General features: G+C 48.6%; 1 protein-coding gene across 4 annotated transcripts in view; it reads left to right on the top strand.

Moving 5' to 3' along the window:
- The window catches only part of CECR2 (CECR2 histone acetyl-lysine reader), a 203,971-nt gene extending 187,782 nt beyond the window's left edge, over positions 1–16,189 (top strand). For 2 of the 4 annotated variants that reach the window (XM_073007087.1, XM_073007088.1), the window contains 5 exons: positions 1,275–1,400; positions 1,590–2,433; positions 4,968–6,387; positions 8,568–8,679; positions 9,340–16,189. In XM_073007087.1, coding sequence (XP_072863188.1) covers positions 1,275–1,400; positions 1,590–2,433; positions 4,968–6,387; positions 8,568–8,679; positions 9,340–9,345 — 2,508 coding nt within the window. In that variant the 3' untranslated portion in view covers positions 9,346–16,189. The remainder of the gene's footprint in view (positions 1–1,274; positions 1,401–1,589; positions 2,434–4,967; positions 6,388–8,567; positions 8,680–9,339) is intronic. The other 2 variants (XM_073007090.1, XM_073007089.1) reach the window with 2 other exon arrangements.
- Positions 16,190–17,445: the final 1,256 nt, after the last annotated feature.

Here is a 17,445-nt window from a genome sequence, read left to right as displayed (position 1 = left end):
CATTCAGTTGGTTCTTCCTACAAAATACTTCTGTGTATGGATGAAATCTTTTTCCCCAGGAGTCCTTCATTCCTTTTATGTTGTTTACTTTTTAGTAGAGACACAGTGTTACTATGTTGCCTAGGCTGGTCTCAAACTCCTGGCCTCAAGCAATCCTTCCACCTCAGCCTCCCAAAGTGCTGGGATTATAGGCATGAGCCACTGTATTCAGCCCTTCCTTTATTCTTAAATCCTCCTTTTTCTCACTTGAATTATGTATTCTCAATGTGGACAAAAATTGGGATTAAAAAATATATAATGTGGCCAGGCACCGTGACCCACTCCTGCAATCCTAGCACTTTGGGAGGCTGAGCTGGGTGGATCACGAGGTCAGGAATTCGAGACCAGCCTGGCTAACATGGTGAAACCCTGTCTCTACTAAAAATACAAAAATTAGCCAAGCACAGTGGCACTACTCAGCTATTCAGGAGGCTGAGGCAGAAGAATTGCTTGAACCCAGGAGGCAGAGTTTGCAGTGAACCAAGATCGTGCCGCTGCACCCCCCAGCCTGGGCAACAGAGTGAGACTCCGTCTCCAAAAAAAAATAAATAATCTTTATTGTGTAAAGCACAGGTATACATATAGTACATAAATGTACAGTATATCTGCAACATTAAGATTTCATGGTAGTGGCCGGGCACAGTGGCTCACGCCTGTAATCCCAGCACTTTGGGAGGCCGAGGTGGGCGGATCACGAAGTCAGGAGATCAAGACCATTCCTGGCTAACACGATGAAACCCCGTCTCTACTAAAAATACAAAAAAATTAGCCAAGCGTGGTGGCGGGCGCCTGTAGTCCCAGCTACTCAGGAGGCTGAGGCAGAAGGATGGCGTGAAGCCAGGAGGCAGCGGAGCTTGCAGTGAGCGGAGATCGCGCCACTGCACTCCAGCCTGGGTGAAAGAGCAAGACTCCGTCTCAAAAAAAAAAAAAGATTTCATGGTAGCAGGCAAATGGGGAGAAACGGCTAAAATGGATCCTTGGGAGGAGGAGTAATGAAAAGGAGATTGAGAAATACTGATTTAATCTAGTATCTCCTGGAGAAGGAAGTTGCTTCGGGCTCACAGGCAAGCGCTGATGCGGGTGAGCGCGTATGTTCACAGTCTCCCTGTTTCCAGCCGAGGTTTAGTCATCTGTTTTATTTTAGTAGAATGTTCATCTTCAGGAAAACCCTTGTTGTCAATCTAAGGTCTGTGCCTTTCCTTTTTCCTCTTCTTGCTTTGCTCAATGTGCTGCAGAGGCCAGCAGTACCAGGGACATTTGGCCCTCTGCGAGGATCAGATCCTGCCACCTTGTACGGCTCTGGCATCCCGGAGCCACACCCTGGGGAGCCTGTGCAGCAGCGTCAGCCTTTCGCCATGCAGGTAAGCAGCCTACTGAGGAGGTGCAGGTGCAGAGGGTCCCACAGGTACGTTTCAGAGAAAAAGTCTTTCCAGGTCAAATGTGGTTCATTGCCTCCTTTCCCAAAGAGCCTGTTCCCATAGAGAAGCACGTCACAAAGTGTGCCTTATTCTGTGAGTCTGGTTAACTGTGCTGCCTTTTCTTGTTGCCAGCCTCCAGTTGGAATTAACAGCCTCCGAGGACCCAGGCTAGGCACACCCGAAGAGAAGCAGATGTGTGGGGGGCTGACGCACCTTTCTAACATGGGCCCACACCCTGGATCCTTGCAGCTTGGGCAGATAAGTGGCCCAAGTCAGGATGGAAGCGTGTATGCCCCAGCTCAGTTCCAGCCAGGATTCATTCCTCCCCGGCACGGGGGGGCTCCAGCCCGGCCGCCAGACTTTCCTGAAAGCTCAGAAATTGCTCCCAGCCACATGTATCGATCGTACAAGTACCTGAATCGAGTCCACTCTGCCGTCTGGAATGGGAACCACGGTGCTACGAACCCAGGACCCTTGGGCCCAGATGAGAAGCCCCACCTGGGGCCAGGACCCTCGCACCAGCCTCGCACTCTCGGTCACATGATGGATTCCCGGGTCTTGAGACCACCTGTCCCCCACAACCAGTGGACTGAACAATCAGGCTTCCTACCTCATGGAGTTCCTTCCACAGGGTACATGCGACCGCCCTGCAAGTCTGCTGGACATCGGTTACAGCCACCTCCAGTGCCAGCACCCAGTTCCTTGTTTGGAGCGCCCGCCCAGGCTCTGCGGGGGCTGCAGGGAGGGGACTCCATGATGGACAGCCCAGAGATGATCGCCATGCAGCAGCTCTCCTCCCGCGTCTGCCCCCCAGGTGTGCCTTACCACCCCCAGCAGCCCGCACCCCCGCGTTTACCTGGCCCTTTTCCACAGGTAGCTCACGCAGTGTCGGTCACTGTGTCAGCCCCCAAGCCTGCCCTGGGCAACCCTGGGAGGGCACCGAACAGTGAAACACAAGAGTCTGAGAATGACCAAGGTAATTCACACTGTCACTTTGGGCTCTTTAAGCTCTTGTTTCATGAGTAATCATTTTACATAGCATGTCAAACCAAGAGTAATCTGTCTGGTTCCCAGCCTCTTTTTTTTCTTTTTGAGACGGAGTCTCGCTCTGTCGCCCAGACTGGAGTGCGAGGGTAGCGACACAATCTCCGCTCACTGCAAGCTCTGCCTCCTGGGTTCACACCATTCTCCTGCCCCAGCCTCCCAAGTAGCTGGGACTACAGGCGCCTGCCACCACGCGTCCGGCTAATTTTTTGGTATATTTAGTAGAGATGGGGTTTCACCGTGTTAGCCGGGATGGTCTCGATCTCCTGACCTCATGATCTGCCCACCTCGGCCTCCCAAAGTGCTGGGATTACGCCACCGCACCCGGCCTTCCCAACCTCTCTTTCTTGAACTTCTCTAATTTAGGCCAATCATAGTCCTTCTCTTGGTCTGTAGATCCCAGAGCATTTCTGGTCATAATTTTGACTGCTGCACGGGTGGGCGTTTGCTGTGCCAGGCACTCCTCCTGAGACTTTTTTTTTTGAGACAGTCTCACTCTGTTGCCCAGGCTGGAGTGAAGTGGCATGATCTCGGCTCACTGCAACCTCTGTCTCCCAGGTTTAAGCAGTTCTCCTGCCTCAGCCTCCTGAGTAGCTGGGATTACAGGTGCATGCCACCACACTTGGCTAAATTTTTTCTTTTTTTTTAAGACGGAGTCTCACTCTGTCACCCAGGTTGGAGTGCAGTGGCCGGATCTCAGCTCACTGCAAGCTCCGCCTCCCGGGTTCATGCCATTCTCCCTCAGCCTCCCAAGTAGCTGGGACTACAGGTGCCTGCCACCTCGCCCCGCTAGATTTTTGGGGGTTTTTTTGTTTTTGTTTTTGAGACGGAGTCTGACTCTGACCCAGGCTGGAGTGCAGTGGCACAATCTCCACTCACTGCAAGCTCCGCCTCCCAGGTTCACGCCATTCTCCTGCCTCAGTCTCCCATGTAACTGGGACTACAGGCACCCGCCACCACGCCCGGCTAATTTTTGTATTTTTAGTAGAGACAGGGTTTCACCGTATTAGCCAGGGTGGTCTCAATCTCCTGACCTCATGATTATTTTGACCTCGTGCGGTAGCTCATGCCTCGTGCGGTAGCTCATGCCTGTAATTCTAGCACTTCAGGAGGCTGAGCGGGTGGATCACCTGAGGTCGGGAGTTTGAGTCCAGCCTGGCCAACATGATGAAACCCTGTCTGTACTAAAAATACAAAAATTAGGCCAGCGTGGTGGCACATGCCTGTAATTTCAGCTATGTAGGAGGCTGGGTCATGAGAATCATTTGAACCCGGGAGGTGGAGGTTGCTGTGAGCCAAGATCGTGCCCCTGCACTCCAGCCTCGGCATCAGAGTGAGACTCTGCCTCAAAAAAAAAAAAAGAAAAATAGATTTTTTTATATAGATATATACATACACTTATCCACTATTGTATATTGTAGTCTTAGTTAAGACCATATTTGTAGGTTGAATAATAAGATAAAGAATTCTGGGCCGGGCGCAGTGGCTCAAGCCTGTAATCCCAGCACTTTGGGAGGCCGAGACGGGTGGATCATGAGGTCAGGAGATCGAGACCATCCTGGCTAACACGGTGAAACCCCGTCTCTACTAAAAAATACAAAAAACTAGCTGGGCGAAGTGGCGGCGCCTGTAGTCCCAGCTACTCGAGAGGCTGAGGCAGGAGAATGGCGGGAACCCAGGAGGCGGAGCTTGCAGTGAGCTGAGATCCGGCCACTGCACTCCAGCCTGGGCGACAGAGCGAGACTCCGTCTCCAAAAAAAAAAAAAGAAAAGAAAGAAGAATTCTGAGGATGTAAACAAGCATAGGCGTCTAATAAATTAATTTGATTGGGCTTAGTAAGTTTCCATAATGTGTTAAAGATGCCTTTTGAGTTTTATGTTGTAGGCATCTTGTCTTCAAGACATGCAGACAACATGAGTGTATCCATTCAACAAAGTGATAGAGTCTGTGTGTGCATGGACCGAGACAACAGGGAGATGGAGAAGTCCCTCCTGTGGAGCTTTTATTCTCATGGAGAGAAATCAGGGCTTTGGCCTTTCTGAGTGCCCATGATGCCCTGTTCTTTCTCGTTGCATCACATTTTAGAGCGTCCCAGCACGGCCAGCGATTCTGATAACAAGCATCCCCTCCCAGTGTGTTTCACATGCACCTGCCTGGATTCTGTGAGCCACAAGCCATCTCTCAGGCTCTTACGAATCAGGCAACCCAAGGTGAAGGACGTTTCCGTTCTCCAGCCCACCGTGAGCATGGCTGTAACGGTGCTAGATTTTACCTCTGTGTCCATGAAAGGGGTGAAAGGAAGTGTACGGGGACCCCAATGTCCTGAGCTCTTTCAGGGGCTCAAACAGTTTCCAGCTGGGGCTTGAGTCACCATACATCCACCTCAATCTGACTCAGGTGTGTTCTTTACATTAATATTGCCATGTCAGCTACTGAATTATTTTTTCTCCTTTTTTTTTTTTGCAGCAGAGCCGTTGCCTGGCCTTGAAGAGAAGCCAGCAAGTGTTGGTACTTCAGAGGGCGTATACCTCAAACAACTACCTCACCCCACGCCTCCCCTGCAGACTGACTGCACCAGGCAGAGCTCACCACAAGAACGGGAAACAGTGGGCCCGGAGCTCAAAAGCAACTCCTCCGAATCTGCGGACAACTGTAAAGCCACCAAGGGCAAGAATCCCTGGCCCTCGGATAGCAGCTACCCTGGCCCAGCCGCCCAAGGGTGCATGAGAGACCTCTCCACGGTGGCAGACAGGGGCACTCTTCCCGAGAACGGAGTCACTGGGGAAGCATCTCCTTGTGGATCAGAGGGGAAGGGCCTTGGTAGCAGTGGTTCTGAAAAGCTGCTCTGCCCCAGAGGCAGAGCGTTTCAGGAAACCATGCCATGCACAGGACAGAACGCGACGACACCGCCCAGCACAGACCCCGGTTTGATGGGAGGCACTGTCAGCCAGTTTTCCCCCCTGTACATGCCTGGCCTGGAGTACCCAAATTCAGCCGCCCATTACCACATCAGTCCGGGCCTGCAGGGTGTGGGCCCTGTGATGGGAGGGAAGTCCCCAGCATCCCATCCCCAGCATTTCCCCCCAAGAGGCTTTCAGTCTAACCACGCTCATTCTGGAGGCTTCCCCCGGTATCGCCCCCCACAAGGAATGAGGTATTCCTACCACCCACCACTGCAGCCTTCCTACCACCACTACCAGCGAACTCCTTATTACGCATGTCCACAGAGCTTTTCGGACTGGCAGAGACCTCTGCATCCCCAGGGAAGCCCCGGCGGGCCCCCAGCCAGTCAGCCTCCCCCACCGAGGTCCCTCTTCTCAGATAAGAATGCCATGGCCAGTCTGCAAGGCTGTGAGACGCTGCATGCTGCCTTAACTTCTCCAACCCGTATGGATGCAGTGGCTGCCAAAGTCCCCAGTGACGGGCAGCATCCTGGTCCGGAGGAAGAGAAGCTGGATGAATCTCTGGAGAGGCCAGAGAGTCCCAAAGAGTTTTTAGACCTGGACAACCATAACGCCGCCACCAAGCGGCAGAGCTCGTTGTCAGCCAGCGAGTATCTCTATGGAACTCCGCCTCCGCCTCTGAGTTCAGGAATGGGATTTGCTTCCTCAGCATTTCCGCCGCATGGTGTGATGCTGCAGCCAGGGCCTCCCTATACACCTCAGCGGCCGGCCAGTCACTTTCAGCCCAGGGCTTACTCCTCCCCTATGGCTGCCCACCCGCCTCACCACCCAGGGGCCACCCAGCCCAACGGCCTCTCTCAGGAGGGTCCCATCTATCGCTGCCAGGAAGAGGGCCTGGGTCACTTTCAAGCTGTGATGATGGAACAAATTGGCACTAGAAGTGGAATAAGGGGACCTTTCCAGGAAATGTACAGACCATCAGGGTAAGATTGCATTTGGGCTTTTCCCCTAAGGAAAGAACAGATGTTTATTTTATTTATTTTTGAGACAGAGTCTCCCTTTGTCACCCAGGCTGGAGTGCAGTGGTGTGATCATGGCTCACGGCAGCATCGACCTCCCAGTCTCAAGGATCCTCCTGCATCAGCCCTTTAAGTAACTGGGACTACACACATGCCACCATACCCAGCTAACTTGTTTGGGGTTTTTTTGTTTGGTTTGTTTTGTAGAGGTAGGGTTTCACCGTGTTGCCCAGGCTGGTCTTAGTCTCCTGGGCACAAGTCATCCTCCTGCCTCAGTCTCTCAAAGTGCTGAGATTACAGGCAGGAGCCACCACGCCTGGCCTGGATGTTCACTTTAAACAGAAAAATGGCCTTAGAGATGAAGATAACAGTTAATGGTCTAGGAACCAAAAAAAGCATGTGACTTAACTGATACTGCGCACTCTGTAGGAAGGTATCAGACTTACAGCCCAACTTTATCTTTGAAATTTTTTCCCCTCATGAAAATGAATAGGCCTTTAAATGACTTGAGTTAGATTTTGATATCGTAAACTTTTTTATTTTTATTTATTTATTTATTTATTTATTTATTTATTTATTTGAGATTAAGTCTCGCTCTGTGGCCCAGGCTGGAGTGCAGTGGTACAATCTCTGCTCGCTGCAATCTCTGCCTCCCAGGTTCAAGCGATTCTCCTGTCTCATCCTCCCAAGTAGCTGGGATCACAGGTGCCTGCCACCACACCTGGCTGAGTTTTGTATGATACTGTAAACTTAATCACCACAGTTTGAGAGCTGAAAGCAAGGCTGTGTCAACATTGCTGCCATATGCAAAAACTGACCAAGGTTAAAAAAAAAAAAAATAGGCCTACCCAGGAGTAGAAGAGGAGATCATATGTGGTACTGAAGTTTTACCACATACCTCTCATTTCTTACCCTGTCATTGAATGAGAAAACCAGGTTTATCCAGAATGCAAGCAAGTCCCCGTGAGACTTCTTTCACGCATGCTTGTGTAGCGATGTTCTCGAGATCCAGTTAGGTGATCTGCCATCCAGGAAGTTTTCAAATCGATATATACAAATGAAAGTTATGAAGCGCAATCTTGAAACCAGTACCATTCAGCATAAAAGCCAGTGTGCCTCTCCTCAGTGCCATCCTGTCGTCTTACTGCTAGACCCTCTCTACTGTTTAACATTTTGTCGCGTTTGCTTTATATGTCTCTAAATACCTGTTTTCTTTTCTTTACTTTTTTTCCTAAGCTGTTGGAGAGTAAATTGTAGACGTCATGGCCCTTAACCCTCAATACTTGAGCGTGCGTCTCCTAAGAATGGACATTCCTAGGAGCACCATTTCAAAATGATACCACACTCGAGGCAAATGACAGGATCTAATAGAGTGTTTATTTCTCTGTCCTCAGTTGTCCCCAGAGTGTCTTTTAGAGCCATTTCTTTGTGTTTTATCTTGATTTTTTTTTTCTGATAAACGATCCAATCAAGGCTCATGGATTTGCATTTGGCTGCTATGTCTGTTCAGTCTCCTAGTTTATAGCGGTTGTCCTACTTCTGTTTTGTTTTCCAAAGAGTCCAGACCAGTTATCGTGGCGAGTGTTCCAGATTCTAGGTTCATCACATAGTCTCCTCACGTTTAGATGAAACTCTTGTGCCAGGTGTAGTGGTTCATACTTATCATCCCAGCACTTTCGGGGGCTGAGGCAGGAAGATTGCTTAAGCTCACCAGCTTGAGACCAGCCTGGGCAACATAGCAAGATCCTGTCTCTACTGAAAATAAAGAACTTAGCCGGGCATGGTAGCACACACCTGTAGTTCCAACTACTGAGGAGGGTGAGGGAGGAGCGTCCCTTGAGCCCAGAAGACTGAGGCTGCGGTACACCATGATCCTGATACTACGCTCTAGCAGGGTGACAGAGCAAGACCCTGTCTCTGAGAGAAAAAAAAGTAGATGGAACACTTTTGTCAGGAGTATACATAGGCGGTGCGTGTGCGTGCCACTTACTGCACCAGGAGGCACAGAATGTGGAGGTCTCCCAGTATGGATGATTCCAGGCCTGATCACCGGGGTGACAAAGGCAGTACCCTCATGACTGCAGTGTCTTGTTTCTTTTGTCATTAACGTGTCTTCATGAATCACTTCTTTCTCGTGGCTGTAGAATGCAGATGCACCCGGTCCAGTCGCAGGCCTCGTTCCCAAAGACCCCCACAGCAGCAACGTCACAGGAGGAGCTGCCGCCTCATAAGCCTCCAACGCTTCCCCTGGATCAGGTAAGAGTCACTAAAAGTCAGAGCTGTTCTTCCTCCGCGTGGTGGAGAGTAAGTGTACGACATCCCTGCTGTTTGGAAACAGTGTTTTAAGGTATCCTGTGGATCCAGGAACTTTGCCTGGATCGTGCTTCCTTGGCACTTGGAAAAAGAGCAAGAGGCCTTGGAAGTGGCTTCTCACATGTCTCTTTTTCCTATTGTGATATGGAATGTATGTATACCAATTTGGTGAGTATTTAAACCTCATTTTTTCCACACCATCCGCCAACATTTTTTCTGCCATGATCACTTGTCTGTTTTATGCTTCCCCCCCTTTCTCACTGGAGAGAGACTGGTTGGTGGGTTTTAGAGTGCTGCCTCTGAGTGCTGCTTCTCTCGCATGCAGCCGTTCCCTTGACCCCCACAAAGTAGTTGTCATTGGCTGCATCGTGATCGTCTGTCAATGTGCAAGTCCTGCGGCTGTTAAGCATTGGGACTGGGATCCGAATTGAGAAGTCCAGAACTCCGGAACCTACCCTCTGGAAGTCAACTGTAGCCGATGAAATAGAATCAAGCCATTTTCATAGATGAGAAACTTGGACACTCTTGGCCTTACTTTTTTTTTTTTTTTAAACAATTAACCCAATTTTTTGTTTGTGTTTAAAATGTCTTCGTTTCTTTCAGAGCTAGTCCAAGGAGGAAATGAGCCCCAAGCAATGGAAAGCTGCACGCGAAGACTGGAATGTGGAGAGCTGGGGAGTGCCCTGTCAACTCCATCCCCATCACCTGCTCCGCCCCTTCACGGCGACCCGCTTGTGCCATCCTTGAGCTGGAGCCAGTCACAGGCCCTAAAAGGACACTCCTTAGATGACTGACACACAGATCGCAAAGGTCCTCGTCCGGGGATCTCTTGCACAGCTGATGTAGACAGTCAGGCAAAACAAATGAACGTGGAGTTAATATGATGACTTTTCCAAATCCTGAGACACTCTTCAGGGAAAATCACTTTAAACTTGGGGGAGGGGGTATACTCAAGAATGGAGTGGTGCTTTTAAACTTTGATGAGCAGCTAAACTCAGGTATATATTTGGGGAAGGGACTACTCTTAGTATTAATGGTTTTGGAGCTGGGTCCAGTTTACAGAATTTTCATGTTGCCTTTTAAAATAATTTTTGTTGGTGGTGAATGTATTGTACATAAAGTGGGAAGGGTGGGTGGGGATGCGGAAGAAATGGGGGTCCTAACTGGTGGGCACACAGCACTGGAGTGATTTTTATCTGTTTACAATCATGTCACACTGAATACTTCTGGGAGCTGGAGATGAGGGTAGGAAAGGTTTGATCTTGTAATATGTCACTGTGTTTCCTTAGTGGCCAGCCAGCCTTCAGAATAGTGAAAGGCCTGCTTTCCTTCCAGTCGGCCTGAGAGAGAACATCTGTCCCCTAACCACCTGCTGGTGCTGGTGTCTCTGTTGGAGGCAGAGTGCTCTCAGGAGACTACTAGAAGCTTCAGCCCGGAAGACAGGCTGCTCTCTCACACTGGTGGCCCAAATCCTGGATTCGAGAAAGGGGTGTCCCTTCCTGATTTTACCAGCAGCCCTACCGAATAGTTGTAAACCAGTATCAGGAATTGGGATCTAGAGTGTTTCACATATTAGAAGATGAATCGTCCTCATCACAGACCTCCCTGTCAGGACTGTGATCTAGAAGGCACCACACACAGCTTTCTGGCACGAATCACATTTTGTGGAAGTGACTACTCAGGTTTGTATATTTTAGTATCAATAAAGAATTGCACAGGTTTGAATAGGAAAAATGTATTCTATAGATTTACAGTTTGAATGTAGGAATATTTCAGTATATATAGTTTTTATTCGTTTTAAGTGAATCATGGTAAAATCAGTCATGGTGATTTAAAATAGCTATCAAGAACAAGTTCTTGGAATTATTTGTTGTGTCTGTGATAGGAAACCATTTTACAGTATTAAATTACTTTATTACAGTTGTAGAATTGAATTACACTGGATTCTCCCTCATTAGCATTCTGTGTTTGATTTTAGCTGAGAGGTCACCAAAGTTAGGACCCACGTTTTAAACTTTTGAATATCCCACAAAAGAAAAAACTAAGGAAAATACTGAAATTACAGGTCTTTGTAAAGAGTAGCAGATTTTTAAGCATGCTTTTGGGACAGTAGAAGAGCCTCTGTGAAATACTAATCTGCCCTAGTTTCTTATAAATTCAACTGTGGGAGGGGCCAGTAGAGTTTTTCCCTCCAATTCCAGGATTCCTAGTGAAACACGGAACTGTCATGTTTACAGTTTGCTAAACATAACGCTGTTTCCGTGGAATAGGAAGCTGACCAGAAGCATCTGTGATACAGAGAAATGAAATCCAAGACACCAGTTCCGGGATGACGGAAGTTCATATCCATATGCAAACGCTTGGCCTGGTGGTGTTGCCTAGGGCTCAGGCAGATTTGAGAGTTGGGTAGGGAACACAGATGCCTCTGAGGTATGATGCACAAAAGTACAGATTTGCTCTCAGAGGTTTTACTTTTAAATTTGATGTATTTGCAAGTGGATTGAGTTTTGAGCCTTTGTTCTCACTGGATCCTAATTCTTGTTAGAAACCTATCACTGGCATAACGTGGTTTAGAAGAGTGAAGAGGACAGAAGGTTTTCGGATGGGTCTGCCCTGTAGCTAGTATCCGCTAACGTGGAGCATTACTACTTCAGTTTCTGTGTGTGTGCAGAAGCAGGGAGGAGGGGAAAAAAAACAGCTAGTTTGGAGCTGGTTAGCCCTGGTCTAGGCCCAGAGAACCTGGCCACTGACAGCTTTTCTCTTTTCCTGGTAATGCTGGTTTGAATCAGAGGCCTCTCACTTCTCCCTAACAGGAGCACTGTCACCGTGGGCCTCTCCCCATGACTACCCCAGGGGCCTGGGTGGGAGTGGCTGTGAGCAGCATTTGGGCTAGTGCCCTCTTTCCTTCTGCCCTCGTGGTCCTCGAGCAGCTGTGTGCGCACTGTTCCAGGTAATCCTGTCTCCTCTCTCTCCCAGTGACCGCCCCAGTCAGCTGTTGCTAGAGCAGTGCTGTGAACTACACAGGAAAAGTCAGTAAATCCCTTTATCCTTCATCTCCCTTCTTGGTTTTAGACAGAAAATATTAAAGAAGAGCAATAGGAAATAGAACTACTGTATTAAATTATAACACTGTGAACAGGAGCAACAGCAGCCGCAGAATTGTCAGCCTTCCTGCATCCTGTGAGGGCAGGTGTCCATGCATTACAGGTACTAGTGCTTCGTCCTTTGTCCAGGGAGCGTTCTGAGCTTTCACAGGTCTTTGAAGTGCAGATCTGCTATAAGCTGTCTGGAGCTGCAAGGTTGCAGGAATCCACATGACCGTGAGCTGCTGTGAACCCCCAGTCCACCCATCCCCAAGCAGGATCTTTTTCTCACCTTTTCTTCCTCCTCTAGCACTTCTCTTTCCAAGTGTCTTAAGCAGATGCAGTGTCTTAAAGCATATGCAAATGCATTTGCCATCTTCTCCATTAGGAAAATGATGGTTATGTGATACGTTATAATTAGAAAGTAGTGTGTAAGGTGTCCTGAAAAGGTTTGCTCTCAAGCTAGAAGGACATTTCACCCCGTGGTCACTGTCACCTTGTCAGTATGCCAGCTCTCAGTGGTCCCCAAGAGGACGGGGATAGCTGAGATCATGGAGAATGGGAAATAGCATCGTACCTCTTTGATTTAACACCCATGGCTCACCTTTATTTGAGTTGTTAATAAGTTAGAAACTTGTGTCCCTAAGGCCCAAGAGAAAGAAAAGATGAGCTTCTTGGGAAGATTCTAGATTTGTTTTCCCCTCAGAATTAAAAAGTAGTTTTTAATTCAGCTACTTTTTCCCCTCACTTAAAAGGTAGCAGGAGCTATTGGCTAAAATTTGTTACAGTGAATGCACGTGGAGGATAAATAAGAACAAACCCTGCAGGATTTTTGTTGACATAACTTTCCATCCCACCTCCACCTCTCCTTCATCACCAGCCTTCATCAGGTTGGTTTAGTTTACCTGGTCGTACACATGAGCTGCTTACCAACAGTTCGTATCTTCTTACTGAGCCCAGGCCAGATGCTCTCGGAAGGCAGGCCTCGTCATGCTCCTCTTCGTTAGGCTTAATGCAAACCTGAAGACCTGCAGTTTGTGCCCCTCAGTTCAGTCAAACCTCAGCTTTAAATGTCGATTTACTCTGGCTTGTCCCTTGGACGTGCGTCTTGTGACTAAGCATTTGGTGTCATTATCCCATGCCATTTCTCTGCTGTCTAGTTACTATATTATTTTTGCTGATTCCTACTGCTGGCAAAGGGTATGCTCAGTGCCATCCCAGGCCCACAGAATCCCAGTGTTGCAGTCACCACAGCTGTCAGAAACAAACTTGCAATCCATACCTCTTGGTTCACTTTTTTTTTTTTAATGGAAGTTCAAATCTGTAAATACTACACTGCTCTTAAGACCTGATTTGAAATTTCACAGGAAGGCTTAATCCTACAGTTGCAAGGTAAGGACGGTTCAATAGCGTCAGAACCCCAACCTGCTTGAAGAGAACCTCGGTTTTCATAGAAAAGAAAGGCTGACGGTTTTCTAGCATTGTTGCCCTTGTTTGTCTGTCAGTCAGTTCACCCTCTGCAGTTTCTTCATGGACCCGCATTGCAGAAATCAGTCCCATGTATTAGTGAGCCGTGTGCTGCCCAATTCTGGGGTTCCTGGGGTGTGGTGTCTCCACAGGTAACTCTCCAGACAATAGCTTCAGTCAGGATACTTCTTATTTCGGTTGAGAATGCAAAGGCTTTTATTCGTGGGCTCACATCACTGCATAGGCACAAAGAATGTGATTGCCATTTGCTGCGTGAGAAAAAGCTGGGCTCCCCATTTCTTTTTTGGCGGGTTGGACTCTGTGCCATGCAGCCATAGGACACCGAGCCTTGCGCACTTTCCCCTTGGGACAGCAGTGTTTGGGTGAACGTTACTGCGTCCCATTTTTCTTTTTTTCTTTTTTTGAGACGAAGTCTTGCTCTCGTCCCCCAGGCAGGAGTGCAATGGCGCGATCTCAGCTCACTGCAACCGCCGCCTCCCAGGTTCAAGGGATTCTCCTGCCTCAGCCTCCCGAGTAGCTGGGACTACAGATGTGCACCACCACGCCCAGTGAATTTTTGTATTTTTAGTAGAGACGGGATTTCACCATGTTGGCCAGGCTGGTCTCGAACTCCTGACCTCAGGTAATCCACCCGCCTCGGGCTCCCAAAGTGCTGGGATTACAGGTGTGCGCCACCACGCCTGGCCTTCATTTTTCACATTAAGCTGGGACACAAGCTTTGCCTCCAGGCTGGATGTTGATCCCACTCTGTGCTAGACAGACGTTGGGAGGGACTGTTCGGGCTTGGCTTGACCTTTTCTTACCTAGTTTCTCCCTCTTGTCCTGCACGAGAGGACTGACTGAACTCTAATGTCAGAATGGCTGACGAGCGGCTGAGTGTCCTGCATGTGTTTTTGAAGGGGGTGGGTGGGGTGGGAACAGGGGCATGGATATTGCATAACTTATTGAAATGTTGACCCCCGTTCAGGAAACCATGCGGCCCCTTCCCTTCCCTTCCCTAGCCAGGGCTCAGGTACCTCACTCTCCTGCCTTGTGCACAGCTCCTGGGGCCCAGGTCAGTCTCCACCAACCTTGGCACACAGTGTCCGGAGCCTCTGCTCTGCTGCAAAAGCAGAAGCCTGTGAACCTTCTGGCCAGTACTGGAAAGGGGAATGCTATTTATTTTTATATTGTGTATATTTTGTCGTGGTCTGCTGATTCCCTGTTTCACTGAGAGCGACACTTACCTCAATAGTTAGTTCAATATTGTGTGTTGGATAATTTTTTTAAAAGAACTCTTTAAAAAGCTTTTTGATCCTTGGAGGTCTGTAGATTTATTTCCATATGAACTGGTTATTTTGTATAAAGTACATTCTTAAAATAGCAAGGCTCCTCTGTGTGTGTGGTGCGTCTGTCCCTGTGTCATTGCCACATCAGGGCAAACCCAGACTTCATCAGGACAAAGGCATGAACTAGGCCACAAGGCCACCGGCTAAAATGCCATCCCTCATGTCCATTCTCATGCATCAAGAATCCATGGAGGCGGGGTATGGGTCCTGTGCACGTGAGAGAGGAATATGGTTCCAGAGAACTTCAAAAACAGTCATGTACGGACGGGCAGTTCTAAACCACGTCAGGGATAAAACATTCCTCACGGCTGATCCTCGCAAACCTGGCCTGGCCCTCAGCATCTCACTGCTAAAGGCGTCTGCTTTCAGAAGGTACTGCACCGGAGGTGCACGACTTCTCTCCTTCCAGGCTTTGGGGTGCCGGGGGGTGGGAAAGGAGTATACAGTGGAGCAACTCCAGCCTGGAGCCTGCTGTGCACACACATGGCCAGAAGGGGGAGCTCCAGCCTAAGCAAGCACGCAATTTTCTACCTGCCAAGGTCATTTATATTGTATTTCCAGTTACTGGGAGAACAGATCAAAAGTAGCTACATTCCTAGAAATTAGCTATAGTCTTCAGACCTCAAAACTCCTGTTTTGTCCTTAAATGCAGACCGTCCCGGTTTAATGATCATTCAACTTGGCAGTTTTTGAAAGTGAGACACATTCGGAAGAAACTGTACTTTGAGTACTCGTACGACCATTCTCTTTCACTTTCTGTACGGTATTCAGTAAACTCCATGACATATTCAACACTTTATTATAAAAGAGGTTTGACCAGGTGTGGTGGTGGCTCACACCTGTAATCCCAGCACCCTGGGAGGCCGAGGCAGGCGGATCACCTGAGCTCAGGAGCTCGAGACCAGCCTGGCCAACATAGGAAAACCCTGCCTCTGCTAAAAACACAAAATTAGCTGGGTGTGGTGGTGGGTGCCTGTAATCCCAGCTACTCGAGAGGCTGAGGCAGGACAATCGCTGGAACCTGGGATGCGGAGGTTGCAGTGAGCCAAGATTGTGCCACTGCACTCTCAAGCCTGAGCGACAGAGCAAGACTGTCTCAAAAAAAAATTTAAAAGGTGGCTCAACTGTGGGCTAGCGTTAAGTTTACTGAGCACGCTTAAGGCAGGCTAAGCTGTGATGTTTGGTGGGTTAGGTGGATTCAGTGCCTTTTCAACTGACAATATTTTCAACTCATGATGGGTTTATCTGGAGGTGACCCCATTGGAAGTCGAGAATCATCTGTAATTGGCTGTGTAAGTAATCCTCATTCCATAAAAATTTAACCACAAGTAGTACCCATTTCCAAACCCATGCTTAGGGCTATCCCTTTCTAGGCAGTGATCTGTCCACTCTCTTTGTAACCTCCAGTTGTTTGGTGTCTGATTGTCCGCACTGATACTCTGTTGTTATTGGCTAACAAATTTTTGAGCCTTTAATCCTGCTACTGTTTTAAAACTGTTCAGTTATTCTCCCATGAAAAGTGTTTCTCCGATAAAACATTTTATGCCAACCATACTTTCTTGTTTAGTAGTTGCATTTCAGTATGATTTCTGAAACAAAACAAAAATCAACTTTAAAGTGAAAAATCAGGCTGGGCACGGTGGCTCACTTGATGTGAGTAGTTCGAGACCAGCCTGGCCAGCATGGTGAAACCGTCTCTACTAAAAATACAAGAATTAGCTGGGCATGGTGGCGCACGCTTGTAATCTCAGCTACTTAGGAAGCTGAAGCAGGAGAATTGCTTAAACCCAGAATGCAGAGGTTGCAGTGAGCAGAGATCGTACCACTGCACTCCAACCTGAGCAAGAGTGTGAGACTGTCAAAAAAAAAAAAAAAAAAAGCCACTAGTAAACCCCAGATCAGATACGATGCTACTCAAACTGCGCATCTCGATGAGTTCTCCCAGTGGGTGGGAAGAGCACCACTCTGGCCTGGCTTCCTTCACTGTCCTGTCAGCTTTCCTAGAACCCAGTCCAGCTGCCTCAGTGGCTGAGATGGCATTAGCAAATCCACTCCCTGTGCATATCAGTAGCACACCCTTAAAATGCACGCAAACTTGGGTTCCTAACTTCCAGATGCCCTCCTACCATGACATGAATTCCTCACCAAACAGGCCAGAATGTTTTTTCGACAGATTTAGCTATTGATAGGCTTTAATTTTTCTTGAGACAGGGTTTCACTCTGTTGCCCAGGCTGGGTGCAGTGGCATGGTCTCAGCTCACTGCAACTTCAACCTCCCAGGCTCAAGCGATCCTCCCACTACAGCCTCCCAAGCAGCTGGGACTACAGGGGCACCCCACCACACCCAGCTAATTTTTTATCTCACCATGTTGCCCAGGCTGGTCTAGAACTGAGCTAAGTGGTCCGCCTGCCTCAGCCTCCCGAAGTGCTAGGAATTACAGGCATGAGCCACTGTGCCTGGCCTTTATTTTTTATAAGGAGCTTAGCCAGTTAGAGTGCTTCCAGATTTATCTTCTTCGGACCAAAACCAGCAACAAACATATATACCAAGGTTGGGCATGGTGGCTCAAGCCTGTAATCCCAGCACTTTGGGAGGCCAAGGCTGTTGGATCACGAGGTCAGGAGATCAAGACCATCCTGGCTAACACGGTAAAACCTCGTCTCTACTACAAATTTTAAAAATTAGCCGGGTGTGGTGGTGGGCGCCTGTAGTCCCAGCTACTTAGGAGGCTGAGGCAGCAGAATGGTGTGAACCTGGGAGGTGGAGCTTGCAGTGAGCCGAGATGGCGCCACTGCACTCCAGCCTGAGC

Source organism: Chlorocebus sabaeus, chromosome 19, assembly GCF_047675955.1.
Source record: "Chlorocebus sabaeus isolate Y175 chromosome 19, mChlSab1.0.hap1, whole genome shotgun sequence".
Taxonomy (NCBI): Eukaryota; Metazoa; Chordata; class Mammalia; order Primates; family Cercopithecidae; genus Chlorocebus; species Chlorocebus sabaeus.
This window is presented reverse-complemented; position numbering and strand designations above follow the sequence as displayed.